Source organism: Aulonocara sp. 'chitande type north' Nkhata Bay, linkage group LG6 (assembly GCF_057382095.1).
Source record: "Aulonocara sp. 'chitande type north' Nkhata Bay isolate Kocher_YH1m ecotype deep benthic linkage group LG6, A_spYH_male_GT1.1, whole genome shotgun sequence".
NCBI lineage: Eukaryota > Metazoa > Chordata > Actinopteri > Cichliformes > Cichlidae > Aulonocara > Aulonocara sp. 'chitande type north' Nkhata Bay.
In genome coordinates this window covers 33,783,745-33,802,947 of record NC_141349.1, presented here as the reverse complement: position 1 = coordinate 33,802,947, position 19,203 = coordinate 33,783,745, and the positions used below count along the sequence as shown (strand labels likewise).

Genomic DNA, 19,203 nt, shown 5'->3' with positions numbered 1-19,203 from the left:
CATATTTATGTTTTTCTTTTTCTAGGGAAATTGAATAGAAACATGCAAAGGATATAATTTTAGAGGTCAAAGCCTCTACTGTGCCGCCATGTAGTTCCTTCATGGCTCATTGCCTTCATCAAGGACTGAGAGCATATGTTTTTCTGAGTTTTTAGAGCGGGCTCCTTGTCTCCTCTGTCAAACATGATGCTTGGCATGAGTTTTTCAGATTCTGATTAAGAGCCTTCAGAGGTTTGGCTGGGCTTCTGCTGGCAGTCACAATGACGGAGCAGCTTGTCATGTACTGGTTCAGAGACACCAGAGCTGGAGCTGTGGGGGATGTTGGGATTGACATGGAGATGCACAAACTGCTGTGGGACTGTCTCATCTCAGCATGAAAACAAAATGTAGCATGTAACTGACAGCGTAACAAGTAATCAGTTCAAGATAAGCACGGCACACTTATTCTTAAACCAGAAACAACTCCTTAAGTCTGACTTAGACTAAAAATTACATATACCTTTTTTGGATATGAGAAGTCAGGATGTCTCTTAGGATGAATTCAAAGATAGTACAGGGATAAAGAGAGCTTTTTCAAGCTGATACCTGGAATCATAGCAGGTCAGATAATAAAACCATATTAATTTATTACAAGAATATTAATAATTTTGATGTGAGAAGGGAATTAAGCAGCTTACACACATAAAAATGTAAAGAAATGCCTGCTCAGTCACACCTTGTGCAAGTACTGGCAGCGAGATCTACAGGATCATTTGCAGAATTAATTGAGATGACAGAGTCAACAGTTCTGTTCCCAGGTGCAGGGTAAAATTAACATGCCCAGACAGAAACAGACACATACAGGGAAATGTGCAAGAGCTTTGCATTTTACTCTGTGACAGCACAATCTGAACAAACTCTGGGGCATAAAACTCACAATTAATCTCACCTTATTACACACCTTAATCACTCTGGCTTTGATCCTGCACAGCACTGCTGTGATCAGAGACCGAGCTCCAAAATATCGCAGCACACATATTAACCCCGTGGAAAGAAAGAAGAGTGACGGGATAGCAAAACCAATGTGATGGCATTTTAAAAATGCTTTTATTTGCATTACTTTACTGGGTATACAAAATGTTTCATTAATTAGCTTTGGGGAGAGCATTCTGAGTGGGCTTCCTGTGTGTCCAGTAGTGTCTCTTAGCCTTCTGCTGACAAATCCAACCTACACTGCCGCATGCAAGATCCATCTGCTCCAAGTCAAAGGTGTCAGCATTTCAGATAACAACACTTAAATTTTACCCTTCAATAATTCAGCAAACTGCACTGTGAGTAAGCCACCAATTCTATCAGCTCATATCAGAGCTATGCAGTTGGTTTAAATAGCATAAAAACTACCTATAGGCTTTATAAAACATGGCATTAACATGGTTTAAAAAGAAAAGCATACATCAACTTCCATTAAAATACTCTATGCATCTAAGGGCATGCACGATACTTCACATTCCATACTGTGTTTATACCTTTGCATGGCTGCCGGGTTAAAAAGTGAAGTCGGGTAAAGAAACTGAGGAATCACCTCTTTCGTCACCTAAAGAAAATAAGATTCGTGCTTTTGTTGTTTTCTTTGTTAATGTAAGACAAAATCTGCAAAATTCTTTACACTGGTTTGATTTGTGAGCATAATCCAGTGACATTTAAAAATCATAATGACAGATTTTGACATTAGTTCATCGCTTTGGATCTACGTTAGCTCTCGTCCTAATCCGTTCACACTGTTTATCCTTACCTTATCTTCATCAGACTTTTCACTGCGGTAGAGTCCATAAATCGTATGTTAGCAGTCAACACTCTGGACAAAGATGCCAAATAAAAGCATGTCAGTGCTTGTGCACTCCCATTCATTTGGCAGTTTATTTAGCAGTTTTAAAGAATGGATCGTGATTATAGTCACATCTTCTGCTTCTGATGTAGAATAAATATAGGCAGTTGTGAAGAAGCCTTAAAACCCTCAGTTTGTTGGTAAAGGATGGATCTCCATTTATTGAAGGTCAGTCGTGGTATTTTTGTTGGTAAACCCTCAGAAAGACCTTTGCTTTCCTATTTTCAAGCTTCAGAAATCAGTTGTCTCTTTCATTTTGGCTTTCATAATGTTTGTCATTTCCACCTTCACGCTTCCACCTTTGCCTTTTTCTTTATTACAGGTGCAGCAATTGTGAAACTCTGAGGTGTTACTAAATGAGAATTTGGCAGATTTACTGTTTCCCCATTTTTATTCACAAAAAAAAATCACAGATCTGTATGAATGTTAAACATTTAGCTAGCACAAAATTCATGTCACACAATCACTGACACTGATAAATGCTTATTTTTAATCTTATTTGTTGCTATGCTGAAATTATTCAGCAAGGAAAAACTAATATTCGGCCCATTTATCAAGCTATCTTCATTTATTATCTTTATCTGATGACACGTTATGCAAACTGACATTAAAGCTTTTACTAAACAAAGGAGTTTTCATCTCCTGCTGTCACCCAGCTGCCATTACATTGGCACGTCTGAAGTATTAACAGAACATAAGGGCTGGATGAGCTGTCACTGACCTGACTGAAACTGAGTATGGTGAATGACAAAGGGAAGTTCTAGCTAGATGCTGCCCTGCCTCTTGTTCATCACCCTCATCAACTTGGAATCAAGCCACAAAATCCATTCTCTGAAAATGGTGCGACGGAGGTGAAGTGGCACAACACAGAATCAGCTGTTATAATTGAGCAAACTGATGATAGAGCTATACAGCTGAGAGGGGTAATTGTGTGCAGCACACAGAGAATGACTAAGACATTGAACAATTTTACTTCAGAGACCCAATTTTCCCTGTCCTTGAAACTGATAACGTTTGGAGAGAGAGAGGTAACAGTCAGCTGTCAGGATTACTGGGGCTGAGTGGGAGGACATCTGAAGTAGAGATGGACCATCCGATATTACGTATCGGTATCGGTCCGATACTGACCTAAATTACTGGATCGGATATCGGAGAAAAATAAAAAATGTAATCCGATCCATTAAATATCACGAAAGCACCTCACAAAACTTGCAACACGCCTAACTCACCTCAGAACGTTAGCACGTCGGAGCAGTATGCATCACGTGATAGAGCGGCTGTGGCATGCGGGACCTGTCGGTGGTCTGGATAGCATGTGGAGCTTCGCTAGCAACCCGGCATTTCATCTCCGACAAAGTTATCCCCGAGAGAAGTAAAGCAAGTGTGTAAGTCCATCTCTGAATGTTTGTAAAGCATTCCTGCGTTAAGCTTACCAAACGATATATGGAGCGACTGCCTCTTCTGGCTGCTACTTCAATCATGAAACTGCTTAATGATCAGCTGATCGGCTTTTCTGTCGCGAGTCCGTGTCTCTGGTTTGTTTTTGGCCCACTTTGCACCAGAAAGAGGAAACCAGCGGCTGAACAACAGCAGCACGTTTAAGCTTGATCAGCTATTGTTAGAATGTATTTAATATTACTTTCTACACCAGGATCTTTTTCTACGTAGCTGACGGCTGGTAACTGTGCAGGGGCGGATCTAGCAAAGTTTAGCCAGGGGGGCCGATAGGGCATTAACATGGAAAAGGGGGCACAAAGACATACTTTTCTTTCTTATTCTCATTTAAAATGTCTAGCTTTTAATAAATAATTATCCGAATCTTACACCCAAAGTTTTTTAATCTGATGTAAAATGAATAGAAGTCAATTACTGTATATAGTGACTATTAAGTCTAATATACCCTAGTAAGCTATAGTACTTTTTCCTTTGGGAAGGTACCATCTGTGCAGTCTGCAATTTTGTTGAAGAAAGATGTTGAATCTATTTAATATTTCTTGAAAAATAATTGATTTCTGTGCATTTTTTTTCACACTGCATCAAATTAAGGTTGATTACGTTGATTAAGCATCATGAGGTGGCGCGTGAGGGGTGGTTCCCTATTTTTTATTTATTTATTTTTGTTGTTGCTGGGAGTTGGAACCCTATTAGTTAGGTTGCTTAATATTTACGCTAAGTACTCTTTAAAATACCAGAATAGGGAGGATGGTGTAGGTTTAAGTTTATTAGATTGATCAGTATTGCTGAACTATGAAATTTCTTTTTTTTGCATACAGGTATAACAGAATAGCTTTAGTGTAGTTGTTGTTTTAAACTTGAGTATGAACTTATACAAAATGCAGCAAGATATTTAAAAAAAACCCAGTTTTGTTGATTAAAAAACACTATATCGGATTCATATCGGTATCGGCAGATATCCAAATTTATGATATCGGTATCGGTATCGGACATAAAAAAGTGGTATCGTGCCATCTCTAATCTGAAGATGATAAGAGAGAGCTGACAGAGGAAAAACATGAACTCTATAAAACCTGTATGGTAAACACATGAAGAGATGCAGGCAGAGGCAGCTTTTTTAGGTTGATGTGTTTCATCTTGTCCCTGCCACTGTCTCCGAACTTGCTGCGCAGAGTTTTGGCCAAAACATGCCTGATTGAAGTTTGCCCATTCACAGCAATCTATGTGTGCAAAGCGGCAAAAGTTATTTAATGACATTAATATTTATATTTACTCACTCACCAAAATAAAACCATTTTTAACAAATGTATTTTGCCTTCAGGGTTCACTTAAGCATGACTCCTAATGGATAAAGGAAAGACTAAACTGTGAAGCGCTTCACGAGCACATATTCAACTTGCAAAAATGTCTTGTTATTTTAATAAAAACCTGAATCCTGGTAGCGCAAACACTGAATAATTTAAAACTTGATGCTGCATGTGTTAATTTGAAAACTAAAAGAACCTTCAGGGGTTCTTTTAGTTTTCAAATTAACACATGTGACTGTGCACGTTCCGACAAACACACGCAAGTACCAAACATTACCAGAACTTAATTACTGCTACAGTTCAATGGGAGGGAGACGACTGAGGTAGTAAAAAAAAAAAAATAAGAAAGGAATGAAGTTAGCCCTTGGATATGAAAATATATACCATAAATTACAGGGTCATAAAGTCAAGTTGACACTGCAGGGTGATATATGGCTACATCTGGTGGACACACATTTCCTGAGCTTTACGTTTGAGGTGGAGGTATCGTTTCATGCAGGTCACAGAAAAAAGTAAGCCTCACTTCTCGACATGTTGCACACGCAGCTCTAATACCAAGACACATGGGCACATGTAGCGCACTTCCACTAAGCTGTTTTCATTATTTGTCATCTGTTTCATACAAACATCCAGCTTCTGCATTCGTGAAACCAAGCTGGCATCACGTTTGAAGGCTTCAACTGTCACCACCAAGTCCCTCTCCATAGACCTCTTCCTGGATTTAAGGCAAAAAGCCTTATCTTTCCTCTCTTGTTACTTGACTCTCCAGAGTGTTATGAGAAATGCGAAGAGCACTTGTCAGCGTTCTGTTTGGATGACTAGGACCCCTTAAGTAAACTATTTGCAGCTGGAAGCCATGCACGGCACATGGTTTACATTTTAACATGGGCAGCTATACGCTGAAAAGTGTTAGGTAATGAGCATAAGACTTTACATTTAAAGAAAGAATAGAAAATAATCAATGCTGTTTTCCTATTACAGACTTTATAAGTTGAGGTTACATGAAAAGAGGGAGCTCGTATAAACATTTACCACTCACTGTGGTATTCTTAATTCTTCACTCCTTTTACTTTGGCATGCAGGAATTTAACCTCAAATTTCACAATGTTGTTTTCCAAGTTTTACCAAAGCAAAGAAACCTCTTTATTTGGCATCCCTTGTGAGTTATGAACAGAAGATTAACCTTAACCAAAACTATTTTCCCAACTGATTCCTTCACGTGAATACGATCAGAGGCCCCACCAACTAAACTTAGCTAGTATTTTATGGAAAAAAAAAAAGTTATTTCACATGTTTTTCTTTTCAAGGATGTATTTCAGATTTCTCTTGACAGGATCACAAAAGTGAAAGACCTAGAAGAGATCTGTTTATTTCACTGAAAGCAATAAAGCAACTTCCTGAAGGATCAGATGCAGAGCAGCTGGCAGGAATTTACTTTTTTCCTCAAGGACACTTCAGCGGGGTAGATGATTGCCAGCAAGAGTGCTTGAATGCTGGTGTTCTAGTTGCAGTTGCACCGATGTCACGAAGCCAAACCAAACATTAGCACGAAGACATCAAATAACAGCAGAGCGCTCGCAGCCTTACAAGATCTGAACCCTATTCTTTGCAAAGACTAAGGGGGGCCTCTCAAGACTGTTTCATACTTTTTCATTTGCATGCTTCCTGCAACCGCAGCAAGCGGATATTTAAACAAGGCAGCAGTCGGGCTTTAAAAAAATCTCCTGTAAATATTCATTTTCCTTCCCAAACAGATGCCGCCTTGTGTTAATCCAAGATTAGTTGATTCAAGCTGAATTTAGAGTGAATTTCAAAGCAGCATCGAGCTGAAAACTGAGCTGGTAATAACTGTGTCTATCATTGTCTTACATATGTGCTGTCTCACAAGAGTCAAGACATGAAATTTGAGCTGCACATACACGCACACATGCAGACCACAATGCCAAGAAAAACTGAAGACCTGGAGAGGTGGGTTGTGTTTCTGTCAAGTCTGTACAAATCCGAGAAAAGACGTACTTTATTTTAGGTAAAAGATGTATTCTCATATTCAAAATATAACTTACGAAAAAGTAGTGGTAGTAGTGTTTCTGCTTTTTACTTATTTAAAAAGATGTACAGAAACATGCCAAAAATGAAGTAAAAGTACTTTTTGTGCAGAATGATCTCGTCATTGCTCTCCTGTTGTGGCACTTGATCAGAGCATCAGTTGTGCTTCCTCTTAGTTTTTGTTATATAGTGTTGTGAAAAACTCTTTGCCCTTTCCTGATTTCCTTTTTTTGTGCATCTTTGTCACGCTAAAATGTTTCTGATATCAAATTAATGTTAATAAATAAATAAATGAAAATAACCAGACTTAATAGGGAAAAAATATTAAGGGAAAAAAATCTATCCAAACCTACCTGGACTTACATGAAAAGTAATAATTGGTTCTGCTATACTTGGCAGCAAAAACTGCAATCAAATATTTTAAATAACTGGCAATGAGTCTTTGGCATCATCGTGGAGAAATTTTGGCCGATTCTTCTTCTCTGAATTATTTTAATTCAGCCACACTGGGGTCAGTTTAACATCACAAACCGGTGTCTTTTTTAACACTGGGTCAAGTAGGTTTGGATTGCTTTTTTCCTCTTAGTAAATGAAAACATCTTTTAAAAACTAATTTTAGTTTTATTTTGGCTATTTTTGTCTAATATTAATTTTTTTGATGATTCGAAACATATGAGACTAACAAATATGAAAAAAACGAATAAATAAGCAATTTAAATAACAAACATTTGGTGTATACCACTCACGGTGATTTGGTATCTGACAAAAGCTCAGGCTAGAGTGTTCAACCTATGTATGATGTCTATATGAGGAAGTGTCCTTTATATGGGCATCTTGGACACACATTTGTGACTGTTCAACCCTTCTGAGTGTAAGGGGTAGCCAATCAGAAGAAGGCTTAGTTATAGTAGAGGAGCCAAACGAGCTTCAGACAAAGAATGAACTGTGGGGCTACACCAAAATCAAGTATAAGATAAATAAGGACTTCTGCAACTGTGAATAAATATTTGGAGACTCCTCAAGTACTTGAGCAATTGAGTAAATGTACTTGCTTTTCACTACTTGATTTGGTAAAGTACTAACATATGTTACATACTAGATAACTAGCAGCTAATCAGAAGGGCACTTATTGCAGAAAGTGTGATAGATGATTAGTTTTTAAGTCTTTTTGCCTTTAAGGGGAGCTCTGAACATCACAAATGGGATGAGCGAAAAGATGCTTCACTGCAAAAATGTCCCACAGACCTGTAAACATGCATTCAAATGATTGGAGCTGATGTTTTATTTATTTTACCGTCTTCTTACTTTACAAACAGTTTTCATTGTGTTTTAGGCTGACAAGAAACTCACAGAAGACCACATGGAGAGGGATTTATGTGAAAGACTTTTGTGAAACAGCCAGAGTAACACTGAACACTGGAATGGAAAAAGTGAATCAGTCATGCAGTGAAATCCCTGACCGAAAGAAAATTGTCACTGAATAAAGAGAAGCTTGATTCAATTAAATGTTTCACAACTAGTAAATGAATGAGAACGGGTATTTAAAATGACAAACTCTTTTTCACACAACTGCAAGATTGGAATTAATTAGTTTGTGGCTTTGCTGTTTATTTTAACAGACAAGCATGATTGTGCCTGATGATATGATACGTTTTATATTAGTACCTGTGGAAAAACACTAGGGTAGCTGCTAGTATGTCTGATAAGATGAAACACATTGCCCTCTAGAGTTAGTTTGCATGCATGCATGCAACTTTCTGGTCGCTTCATGAACTCATAAAAGATGGACAGCATCTGAGGGAGTCTCCTGGGGTCAACAGTTTCTACATCACACAGACAGGAACAGAACAAAATATGGGTAAGTTTGCCACTTCCACAGCCATCCCTAGTCTTATGCATGCTGCAGGAGGGGTCTTTAAAACTTGAATATGCTGTTAGGATACAGTGTCAGCCTTGTTTGTTTGTCCTGATAGTTTCAGTCAGATGAGAGAAAAAAACTGTCCACTTTCGTCTGATTGGCCTATATTTATTTATTGAGCTTTAGTTTTGTTTATATAAGTCTGTAACGTTCTGCCTGTTTGATTATCTTCATACATGTAACCCCAGTTAGTTCTCAGTGTCAATATATGCTCATACATTCCTTTAGTCTTTGTTGTCACTTTTCTCATGTGCTACCTTGGTGCTCTGTTTTCCTTGGAACCTGCTCTTTGCTCCTCTTGTTCGCAGCCTAACAAAGACGCTTTTCTGTTGTTGAATCTGCTTCATCCACATCCAATTCTCAGCACATCAGTTGCAGACAGCAACCATGTGTCGCAAGTTTTTGGGAGAATGATTGATATTAACCCAGACATCATTTTTAACTTTAAAATACAATTCAGTGTCAGTGTCTGCCTTAAAAGCCAATCAATGCCCAGCATGTACTGTAATATAACTCACTGGTGCTTGGACTCAACGTGACTGGTATTAGGTGATGAAAGTTAAAAGTCACTTTGCTTTCACAAAAAGAACCCACATATTTTGTGCCATGATTCAAGGCTACTACTTTTGACACTTGAGAAAAATGCTTAAAAGGATAAAATGTAACTTGCACCGGGACTGGCTGGCACAGGCGTTCACAAGCTGATAATTGAAGTTTGCCGTGCGGTGCTGTCCTGAGTCTTTCTGTGCTGCTCTGTTTGAAACAAGTCTTTAGGCAGCTATGGAGTATTGGTCATGTTAAAAAATGAATTTTCAAATAATAGCTATTACTTAATTTCCATAAATTACTGAGTTTTCAGTCATTCTTTTTCTTGTAAGAAGTAACATATTTTATTATATATTTATATATATATATGTATATATATACATATATATATATATATATATATAAGCAGCTGGATAGCGTAGTGGTTAGACTACACGCCTTTGGAACAGAGGATCGCAAGTTCGATTCCTGCCTGGGGGCGTCTGTATCCAGTAAGGGTCCTAAGGCTAGACCCCCTATGCTAAGCGAGCCTACCGCAGACATGAGCGAGACAGATAAATATGAAGGCATGCCGGCTCGGACGTCGCCCGGATCAACAAGGTCCGCGTCAGGTGTTGAGGAACCAGGGCACCCTGACGAAAAGTGGGCTACTGGAACGAGAAGGCATCGGTGGGCAAGGGACGAAAACAGGGCGTTGTTGGAATGCTACTACGCAAGTAACCCCGGCGGAAGGGGCTACATGAATAGGATGAGGGACCTATGGATTCTTCGATACCCAACATCCACAATGACGGCGAAACAACATTCCAACATTCGAAAGAAGGGACTGCTCTCACAGCTAGAGATTGACGAGGTACAACACAAATGCTACGGCAAGGAGGAGTCAGGACGCCAGGTCAGGGGGGAGATATCATCACCCCCACCCGAGATTGGGTACATAGCCCCAAGTGCGATAGGAGAAGGATCGTTGAGTGCGAGAGGAACTGACCTGAAAAATAGGATCATGGCCAAGCTTGAAACCTGGATCCCCCGTAGCCGGTTACCAAGATTACGTGAAGTACCCTCAGAAGGTCTGCTAGATGATGTTAATGCAGCACTACGGGCAATACCGACACTAACAAGCTGATCTACAATACGGCAGCAGTGATCAGTGAGATGCTTGGCTACAAGTTGAACAGCCACAAGGGGCAGTACCCTCCATGGAGAAGGAGGCTAGAGGGCAAGATCAAAGTAGCACGGAGGGAGGTTAGCCAACTAACAGAAAGGTGCGACAAATAAGGTGCCTAAGAAATACAGCAAGCTGTCCATACCTGAGGCCTTGGAAACTGCCAAGCAAAGACTCACAGCCTTGGCCAGCCGCTTGAGGAGGTACACCAGAGAGATTGAAGGCAGGAGAATAAACCAGCTGTTCTCCACAGAACCAGCAAAGGTGTACTCTCAGTGGCAAGGGAACAATAAGAGAACAGCACCACCAAGGCTGGAGACGTAGCAATACTGGAAGAGCATATGGGAGAAGGACGCAACCCATAACGGCAATGCTCAGTGGCTGGAGGATCTGAGGGCAGACCACAGCGACCTCCCTGAACAGGGTCCAGTAACCATCACAGTGGCAGATATCCAAGAAAGGGTCTCCAGTATGAAGAGTTGGACAGCACCAGGGCCCGACATGGTTCACACCTACTGGCTGAAGAAGCTGACTGCACTCCACGAGCGTCTGGCAGCACAAATGAACCAACTGCTAGTTAACGAGAGAGACACCCGGAATGGCTAACTGAAGGCCGGACGGTCCTGATCCCCAAGGACCCCAAGAAGGGACCGGTCCCCTCCAACTACCGACCAATAACCTGCCTCAGTACTACATGGAAGCTCCTGTCAGGCATCATATCGGCTAAGATGAACAGGCACATGGGTCAATACATGAGCGGGACACAGAAAGGAATTGGCAAGAATACCAGAGGCGCAAAACACCAGCTACTGGTAGACAGAACAATCAGCCGAGACTGCAAGACCAGACTGACCAACCTGTGCACTGCCTGGATTGATTACAAGAAGGCCTATGACTCAATGCCCCACAGCTGGATACTGGAATGCCTAGAATTGTACAAGATCAATGGGACCCTAAGAACCTTCATCAGGAACTCAATGGGGATGTGGCGTACAACACTAGAGGCCAACTCCAAGCCCATAGCACAAGTCACCATCAAGTGCGGGATCTACCAGGGAGATGCTCTGTCCCCACTGCTGTTCTGCATAGGCCTGAACCCCCTCAGTGAGATCATTAACAAGACTGGCTACGGATACCGACTACGGAACGGAGCAGTTGTCAGCCACCTCCTGTACATGGATGACATCAAGCTGTATGCCAAGAGTGAACGAGACATCGATTCACTGATCCACACTACCAGGCTATACAGCAATGACATTGGAATGTCGTTCGGACTGGAGAAGTGTAGTCGGATGGTATCAAAGAGAGGGAAGGTAGTCAGAACTGAGGGGATTGAACTACCAGAAGGCAACATTGCAGACATAGAGGACAGTTACAAGTACCTGGGGATCCCGCAGGCGAATGGGAACCATGAAGAGGCCGCTAGAAAAGCTGCAACCACCAATATCAGGAAGAAGGAACACGAGAAGCTGGAGAAATACCAAGGGCTCAGAGAAGAGCTCGAGAGGATGTGGAGGGTGAAGGTAACGGTGGTCCCCGTGGTAATCGGAGCACTAGGTGCGGTGACTCCCAAGCTAGGCGAGTGGCTCCAGCAGATCCCGGGAACAACATCGGAGATCTCTGTCCAGAAGAGCGCAGTCCTGGGAACAGCTAAGATACTGCGCAGGACCCTCAAGCTCCCAGGCCTCTGGTAGAGGACCCGAGCTTGAAGGATAAACCGCCCGCATGGGCGTGCTGGGTGTTTTTTTTTTTTTTCATATATATATATATATATATATACATATATATACATATATTTAAATGTATATGATGCATCAAATCTATTCAGGTAGGTGAGCTTAATGTTCATCTTAAAAAAAACAACAAACACAAAATAACTATATCAAAAACACAGTCAGAGTAAGTTGTGTTAACGCAGTAGCCTTGTTAGCTCCTTCTTCTTTCAAAGAGACACTTTCCCTTCATTGATGGCATCATATAATTCATCAGTGATAGGCTGATAATGTCCAGCACGACTGTTCAGAAAATAAATCTTTTCACTCGAGTTTTGTGGCTTGTATCCTTCCTTCTGCAGCCGTGTCTTCTGAATTTTGAAAGTACCTGTGAACAAGATAAAAAAATATATATATATAGTTTTTATGTAATTTTATAAAATCGCATTGCCGTTTGAATGTTTTTTCACTGATGTTCACCTGTAGTGTCAACAGACGGCATGAACCGAAGGAAGACAGGGCGTGCGTAGGAGGGCAAAGCTTTTTGTACACCGATCAAGAATGCATCAAGGTCCAACTGGTTTCCCTCCTGAGCTATTGCTGCCATACCGGCCTTCCCTTCCACACCTGAACACAATAAAACACAGAGTATTCATCAGCTTTTGAGTCTGTTTATTTGCCTGAAATGTGCCGATGAAATAATTCATTTCATCCATACCTGGCACAGACACTCCATAGACGGCAACATCGGTGTGTCCCAGTAGTTTGCTGAGGACTCCCTCCACCTCTGTCGTGGAAACGTTCTCCCCTCGCCAGCGAAAAGTGTCGCCGCTGCGGTCCATGAAATACATGTAGCCATAATCATCCATCACCAGTATATCACCTAAAGCACAGACAGTGACAGAGCAATAAAATAATCATCATTCTGATCGCTGAAAATGAATGACAGTCGTGAAAAAGAACGTATTCACAGGACTGGGAAATACTAAGTATACCTTTACTGCTTCCATATAAAGAAATAAGCAGCAGCCAGATGCTTTTTAATTTTGAAAAAGCCAAAGACTCTACAGGCTTTAGTTAGCATGTTAATTAGATCAATTAAGAGCAAGTATGGCTAATTTGTAAAGGTTACCAAACAGAAAAAACCCCTCTTCTCTCTAAAAACAATATGACACAGCTTAGGTTTGCAAAGCTGCATCTGAACAAACCTCAATACTTCTGGAATAATGTCCTTTAAATAGATGAGATCAAAGTAGAGATGTTTGGCCGTAATGCACAGCACCAGTTTTAACTACAATCAGCTGTCAAGTACCATGGTGGAGGGGTGATTTGGGTTTGTTTTGCAATCACCGAGCAAAATCACTGCTCTTTAAGGCCATCTGTCTGACAACTAAAGCTTGGCCAAAGGGCCACCATTCCACGCACATTATTAAGTCTGAAAAAATCCACAAAAAAAGAAATCAAGGTGTTGTAATGGCCCAGTCAAAATCTAGACCTCAACCTGATTGAAATTCCATTGTGGATGATAGGAGAGCTGTAAACAAACCAATGAACTGAAGCAACTTTGTAAAGAAGAGTCAAAATTCATCCAGAACAATGTGAGAGAATGACAACTCACAAAGCCAGAAAATGACTACTTTCAGTGAGGGTTGAATTCACGATTCACAAACTGCTTGAATGAAAAAAATGACAAGCTTGCTCCTCACAATGCACCATCATCTGGCTTGGAAACTGTCATAGCCAGGGAGCAAACTTTCATTGCAATCAATGATCCTTGACACTAAAGTTGATGTTTGCTCTGTGAAAAAAAACGATGTCTGTGGTGAAATTACAGATGCAGCAGCGAAAGTGTTCCGAATGGGACTTTCACTGCTGAAAATAGCGGCAGTACTGGAAGCAGTCCAGTCGTGTCATGATCATAAATTATTTTCAGTTTTCTTATGAAAACAGAAGCCAATTAAAATGTGTACTGCATGTAAAAACTATAAACAAAGGTAAAAGTTCATATGGCAATTTAGCATCTGCAGCTTTCTTTTTCTGGATACCTGTGAGATGAAGCATGTTCGATATTATAAAACTGGAAATCAAGAAACAGACAGTCCATCATTATTATTCTGACTAACATTAAAGAGACAAAATAAAACATGCCTGAAATATAAGCAGAGTCTCCCATCTTGAACACATTGCGAGCGACTTTCTTTTTGGTGGCATCCTGATCAGCGTAACCGTCGAATCTTCTGAGCGGATCGGTGTGGTTGATGTGTCCCACTAACATGCCTGGCTCTCCTGCAAAGATGAAAGATTATTTTTGCATTTGTTTCTCTGTATTGTAGCTTTGCATGTATGTGTGTGTGTGCATGGTGTTACCTGGCTCACAGGGTATACAGAGGCCTTGTGAATCCCTCAGTAGTTCCTTGCTATCCTGCTGCACCCTGACCAGTCTGATGGGATAAAAATTTGGTAGGATGCGACTATTGAAGCCACACGCCCCGACCTGGATGTGCAAACATACAGTATAGCAGGTACGTAAAAAAGATGTTGTGTTTTAAATTCTTTAGCTTCCTAAGAAATCAGTAAAACAACATCCAGGTAAGCATACCTTTCCATCTATGTTGAGCAGGCTGCAGTTGCACTCTGTGGCGCCATAAAATTCCCCAATTCTTTGGATTCTAAATCTCTTGACAAACTCTTCCCACACCGAGGGACGGAGTCCATTACCGATGGCAACACGGACCCTGTGACGAGCCTCTGATTTTCCAACAGGCTGGGCCAACAGATAACGGCAGATCTCTCCTATATATTGGATTACCTATGTGTGCGCACAGACATAGAGGTACAATTACACACTAAAACCGAATCGCAAGTCTTGTTTATAGAACTGGCTCAAGAAAATCAATAGGACATTTGGCCTGTGGCTAGGCACAGTTATTGCACCAGTGTGTACTCACAGTGCAGTTGTGTTTGACACAGTCATCCCAAAAGTGACTGGCTGAGAATTTCCTCCTGATTACAGCAGTCAAACCAAAGAGCAAACACTGGCCTAAACCCATGATGTTCCCTGTAAATATCCACATGAACACATGAGCACATACAACAAGGATTTCTGTGAAGCAAATATATACTTGTAAACTTGTTCTTTCTTTTACATATTGGCAGAAACAGTATCCCTCCTAGTCAACCATGCCAGCCATTTGAACAGTGTTAACACTTGAAAGCATGAAAGGTGAAAAGCTTTTCAAAAGACATTTAGACATTTATTAAAATTTCACTTATGAATATAGCTTGATTTTGCCTTGACAGTTACCAGTAGACCTCTTTTAGACCTCTCATTAAAAGAAAATTGCTCAGTGGGTAAACCTAAGTCCTTGATTTCGAATTATGTTGAAGTGAAAAACTTTGTAATAACCTAAAGATGATAACATTTGCCCTTTTTTACTGTTACTTTTGAACCAAGTTTAAAGAATTTAAATTTAAAGTTATTCTTGTTTGTAGTTTTTTTTTTTAACCCATGATGCATTCTATGCTCCCCTGTCATCATGTTTACTGCTCACCTTCATGTTTCAGTCATATGTAGCCTATTTTGTTTACTTTCTTTTTCACACTGAAGATTAATTTTTTCGTGTTTCTTATTTCACTTTCTGCTTTTTGTTGCTAGCCTGTACCACCTGTACCTCTGCCTGCTTCCTGTCTTCTCTTGGTGTGCGTGTCTGTCCTATGTCAGTTTATTGTCACATTGTCTATTTGTTCAATGTTTTTTTTTATCCTATATAAAGCGTGTTGAGGCAGCTGTTGTTGGAGGTTTTGTTATGATGTCGGAGACTGATTGCAAATAGTTGAGCCAACTGGTTGCCCAGAGATTGAGCATGCAACACCCTCAACTTTGGACAACCACTTCTGATTGCAAGACAATTCCACAGGTCAATTGGTGGGGCAACCTGCCTCTGAAAAACTGCCGTCCATCTGCAGTCACTTGCAGACAAATTGGGAAATGTTGCCAATAATCAGTCTCATTAACAAACACAAACAGATTGCTAACAGTGAGTCAGTCTCAGCTGATAAGCGGAGCTTGTCTGCAGCACATCTCATTCAACTGACTGCTGGCTGCTTTTGATCAAGGTTTTCAAGCATCTATGTCATTTTGCAGCTAATCGTTCTGTAGCAACTGAATCACTATTTCTCGAGGAATTTCTGAATTTCTGTTTGAAATCTTTGAGGTTCTGCTGGATTCTGAATAAGTTGTTCACATGACTTTGTCGCCAATGTGATGCTCCAAAGCTGCCAGAGTTCGTCCCTGACTGCAAGGCAGCCTTTCCAGAGGCAGTGAAATTGCAAGTTCATTGCACACAGTTGCAATAACTTTAGTCACGCTCCAGTCTCCAAACACTGTTGTCCTGAATGTGACTTTAGGGTTCTTCTTCTTCTGCCCTTTTTGGTATGGATTCATGTTGTTTTCTCTTTTGAATTTTGGTATGTTTGGGGATTTTTGTATCGGCCAATAAATAAACTTTTTGTTTATTTTTGCCTTCCTCCACATGCTGCATTTAGCCCAGAAAATAACATCACTAAAAGTCCAGTGAGATGAATGTCTGACTTCAGGAAAAAATGTATTTTTAGTATAACGATAAGATTTGTAAACCTCAAATAGATTTTACCATTTATCAAAGCCAATGGAAGTAAAAATAAGTACTTTTTAAAAATGGGGTAATATATTATGTTAAAATAGACATAATAACATAAGAGCTATGAAGAATGATTCTGATTGTTATTATAATGACATCATGCTTGTACAGATGTGTAAGAGTGGGAAATCTTACTTTATATTGATTTTAAATGTATTTTGAAAACATGGATGAGAAGAAACAAGGCCTACCTGCAGAATGATAGAGAGGAAGGCAGTTGTAGATGATGTCATCAGGACGTAAGCCAAAAGAATGAAAACCAAAAGCTGCGATGCGGTAATACCTGACAAAAAAGAACAACAAACTAAGTGACAGAAGTCATCATCATTACTTATGTCATTATTTAAAGGATTCTCTTAAAAGTGCAATTTTATGACTGAAATGTCGTAGACATGTCTTACAACAAAATTCAAAAAGTTTTATTAACTGTTGATAAAACTGTTTAGGTCCCTCAGTGGACTGCATCACCTTTGCAGATGTTTCCACAGATAAACTTACCGACTGTGCACCACTACAGCTGCCTTTGGCATTCCTGTTGTACCAGAAGTGTAGATGTAGAAAAGCCTGTCTGCAAATACAAAGAGAAGAAGAAATTTCCATATTGCATTCTCAAAACCTTTTGACGGTGTTTCACATGGGTGGCATGCACCGTGACGCTCCCGTCATTCTTTACATATTTTTTTGTTACTCTGTTTTCTCTCCGTCCCATACAGGCTAATCAAGTAAAGACTTGAAGCGTGTCAACAGAGGAATGCTAAGCAATAACAAAGACAAAAACAATACCTTTGTTAAAAATAAGAGAACAAATGCACAACAATATAAACGATTGAATTGAACATGGCCAGAGTTGTATTTGCATGCATTATATAAAATAAAAGATAAACATTGTTCATAGTCTTGAACTTTGTAGTAACTTGATGATGATTCTTTCCATTTTTTTCCCATTTTTTTGACACACATGTGAGCTAAATTAGAAAAGAAAAAATACGCAAGACAGCCAATTTTGGCAGTCGGCCATGCACTCTAGCAGGCAAAGACTTGCTAAGGACAAGAATGTGTTGCAATCAAATCTTGTAAAATGTCAAATGCAGCATACCCCTACCCACGTGCACAAATTCTACAGAGCCTCACCATTAAACTCTTTCCTTATCTTGTAGGGTGGTGGGTGTGTGGGTGAACGGGCCAGCAGAGAGTCCAAACTCTGAACCTGAAGCTCATCCTTGTCTTCCTGCTTACCAGTGCTGAACAAAACCATGCTGGGCTGTAACATGCTACTCACCTCTGTTACAGCTGGAAGACAATCAAAAGTGTGAAAAATGTAAAGCAGGCAAACCAGCACATGTTTTATTAGCTGTTTTATTCCACCTCTGGCCAAATAAGCTCTGTATTTATCTTGTAAATAAAGTATATTTAGTTCCCACCTCCAGTCATCTCCGATCCAAACACCATCGCTCGAGCTCCAGAAACACTGAGACAGTGTAGCAATGACTGCTGTCTAAGGTTGTAGTTGATAAGAGCAGCCTCAACACCTATTATAGCAAAACCCAGCCATAAAGCTGCCATTAAAGGCTGACTTTCCATGTACAAAGCCACCACATCACCCTCAGTCCAGCCCTGAGCCAAGGCCCAGTGGGCCACAGCGTGGCATCTCTCCTGTAGCTCTCTAAAACTCCAAACCTGAAATGAAATGAAAATGCAAAATCAGTCATCTTAATTCAGTTTATCCGCTGTTTTAATTAAGGTGCTATGTTTTCTTTCTATTTGTTATTCTTGATGAGACCTCACCTCTCCTGTGGCCTCATATATCAAGGCAGGCTTGTCTGGGTGTTGTGTCACTACCTGGGCAAACAGGGCAGGGATGGTTCTTCGGTTTCGACGATGGTGATACATGGAAATTCTCACTTTAATTATAACAGCCAAACACCTTTTAGACACAAAGAAGAGGAAAGGAGAACGGTGAAGGGCATTTGCAAACAGGAACGGACCAGCATAGAAGCAAATGTGGGACAAGCCCATGCAAACTACCTACTTACATGAGGTCTCTTTTAACAGTATGCAAAGCTATATGAATGTTCTTCCAAGATCCCATATGGACCAAGCACAGCCCTAGCCCCACCAGCAGACTGCAGAGCCAGGGGAAGGAGCGCAGCCACACAGTGCCCAAACCAATGAAGCTCAATATGACACCGATCTTTCGCTCCATGATCTTATCTCTGAGAATACAAACAATGACTTCAGGCACAAAAATCATGAAAATACACTCAACTGAAATCTCATGAGATGAGGCTTACCTCTTAAAGATTCTTAATTATGATAGTCCAAGAGAAAAAAATGGATTCAGCAGCAACAGTGTGCTGTGACGAGTTAAATGTCAGCTTCACTGTTAAGTTGAGTAACAGCACCAGAAGCAGCTCACAGAGCTGTCAGATGTTTCCAAAGCCAGAGGTGAAGTGCCTGATAAGAGGCAGCACGCAGCAGAGAGTTGCACAAGTTACAACCCATGCAGTTCCT

At 40.5% G+C, this 19,203-nt stretch overlaps 1 protein-coding gene across 2 annotated transcripts; it reads right to left on the bottom strand.

The window, feature by feature from the left end:
- Positions 1–7,856: 7,856 nt before the first annotated feature.
- On the bottom strand, positions 7,857–19,127 carry LOC147328218 (long-chain fatty acid transport protein 1-like). 2 transcript variants are annotated; one of them, XM_086296448.1, is made up of 14 exons: positions 18,984–19,127; positions 18,726–18,905; positions 18,532–18,616; positions 18,114–18,369; positions 17,824–17,982; positions 17,191–17,260; positions 16,884–16,975; positions 14,962–15,071; positions 14,613–14,822; positions 14,381–14,507; positions 14,162–14,299; positions 12,732–12,896; positions 12,494–12,640; positions 7,857–12,401 (listed from the first exon to the last, which is right to left on the bottom strand). In XM_086296448.1, exons 2-14 carry the CDS (start codon positions 18,893–18,895, stop codon positions 12,244–12,246), a joined length of 1,887 nt encoding a protein of 628 aa, XP_086152574.1. In that variant the 5' UTR covers positions 18,896–18,905; positions 18,984–19,127; the 3' UTR covers positions 7,857–12,243. The 2 variants fall into 2 exon arrangements, with proteins under 2 accessions (XP_086152574.1, XP_086152573.1); XM_086296447.1 differs by having other exon boundaries at positions 7,859–12,401; positions 18,478–18,616.
- Between the last annotated feature and the right edge of the window lie 76 nt (positions 19,128–19,203).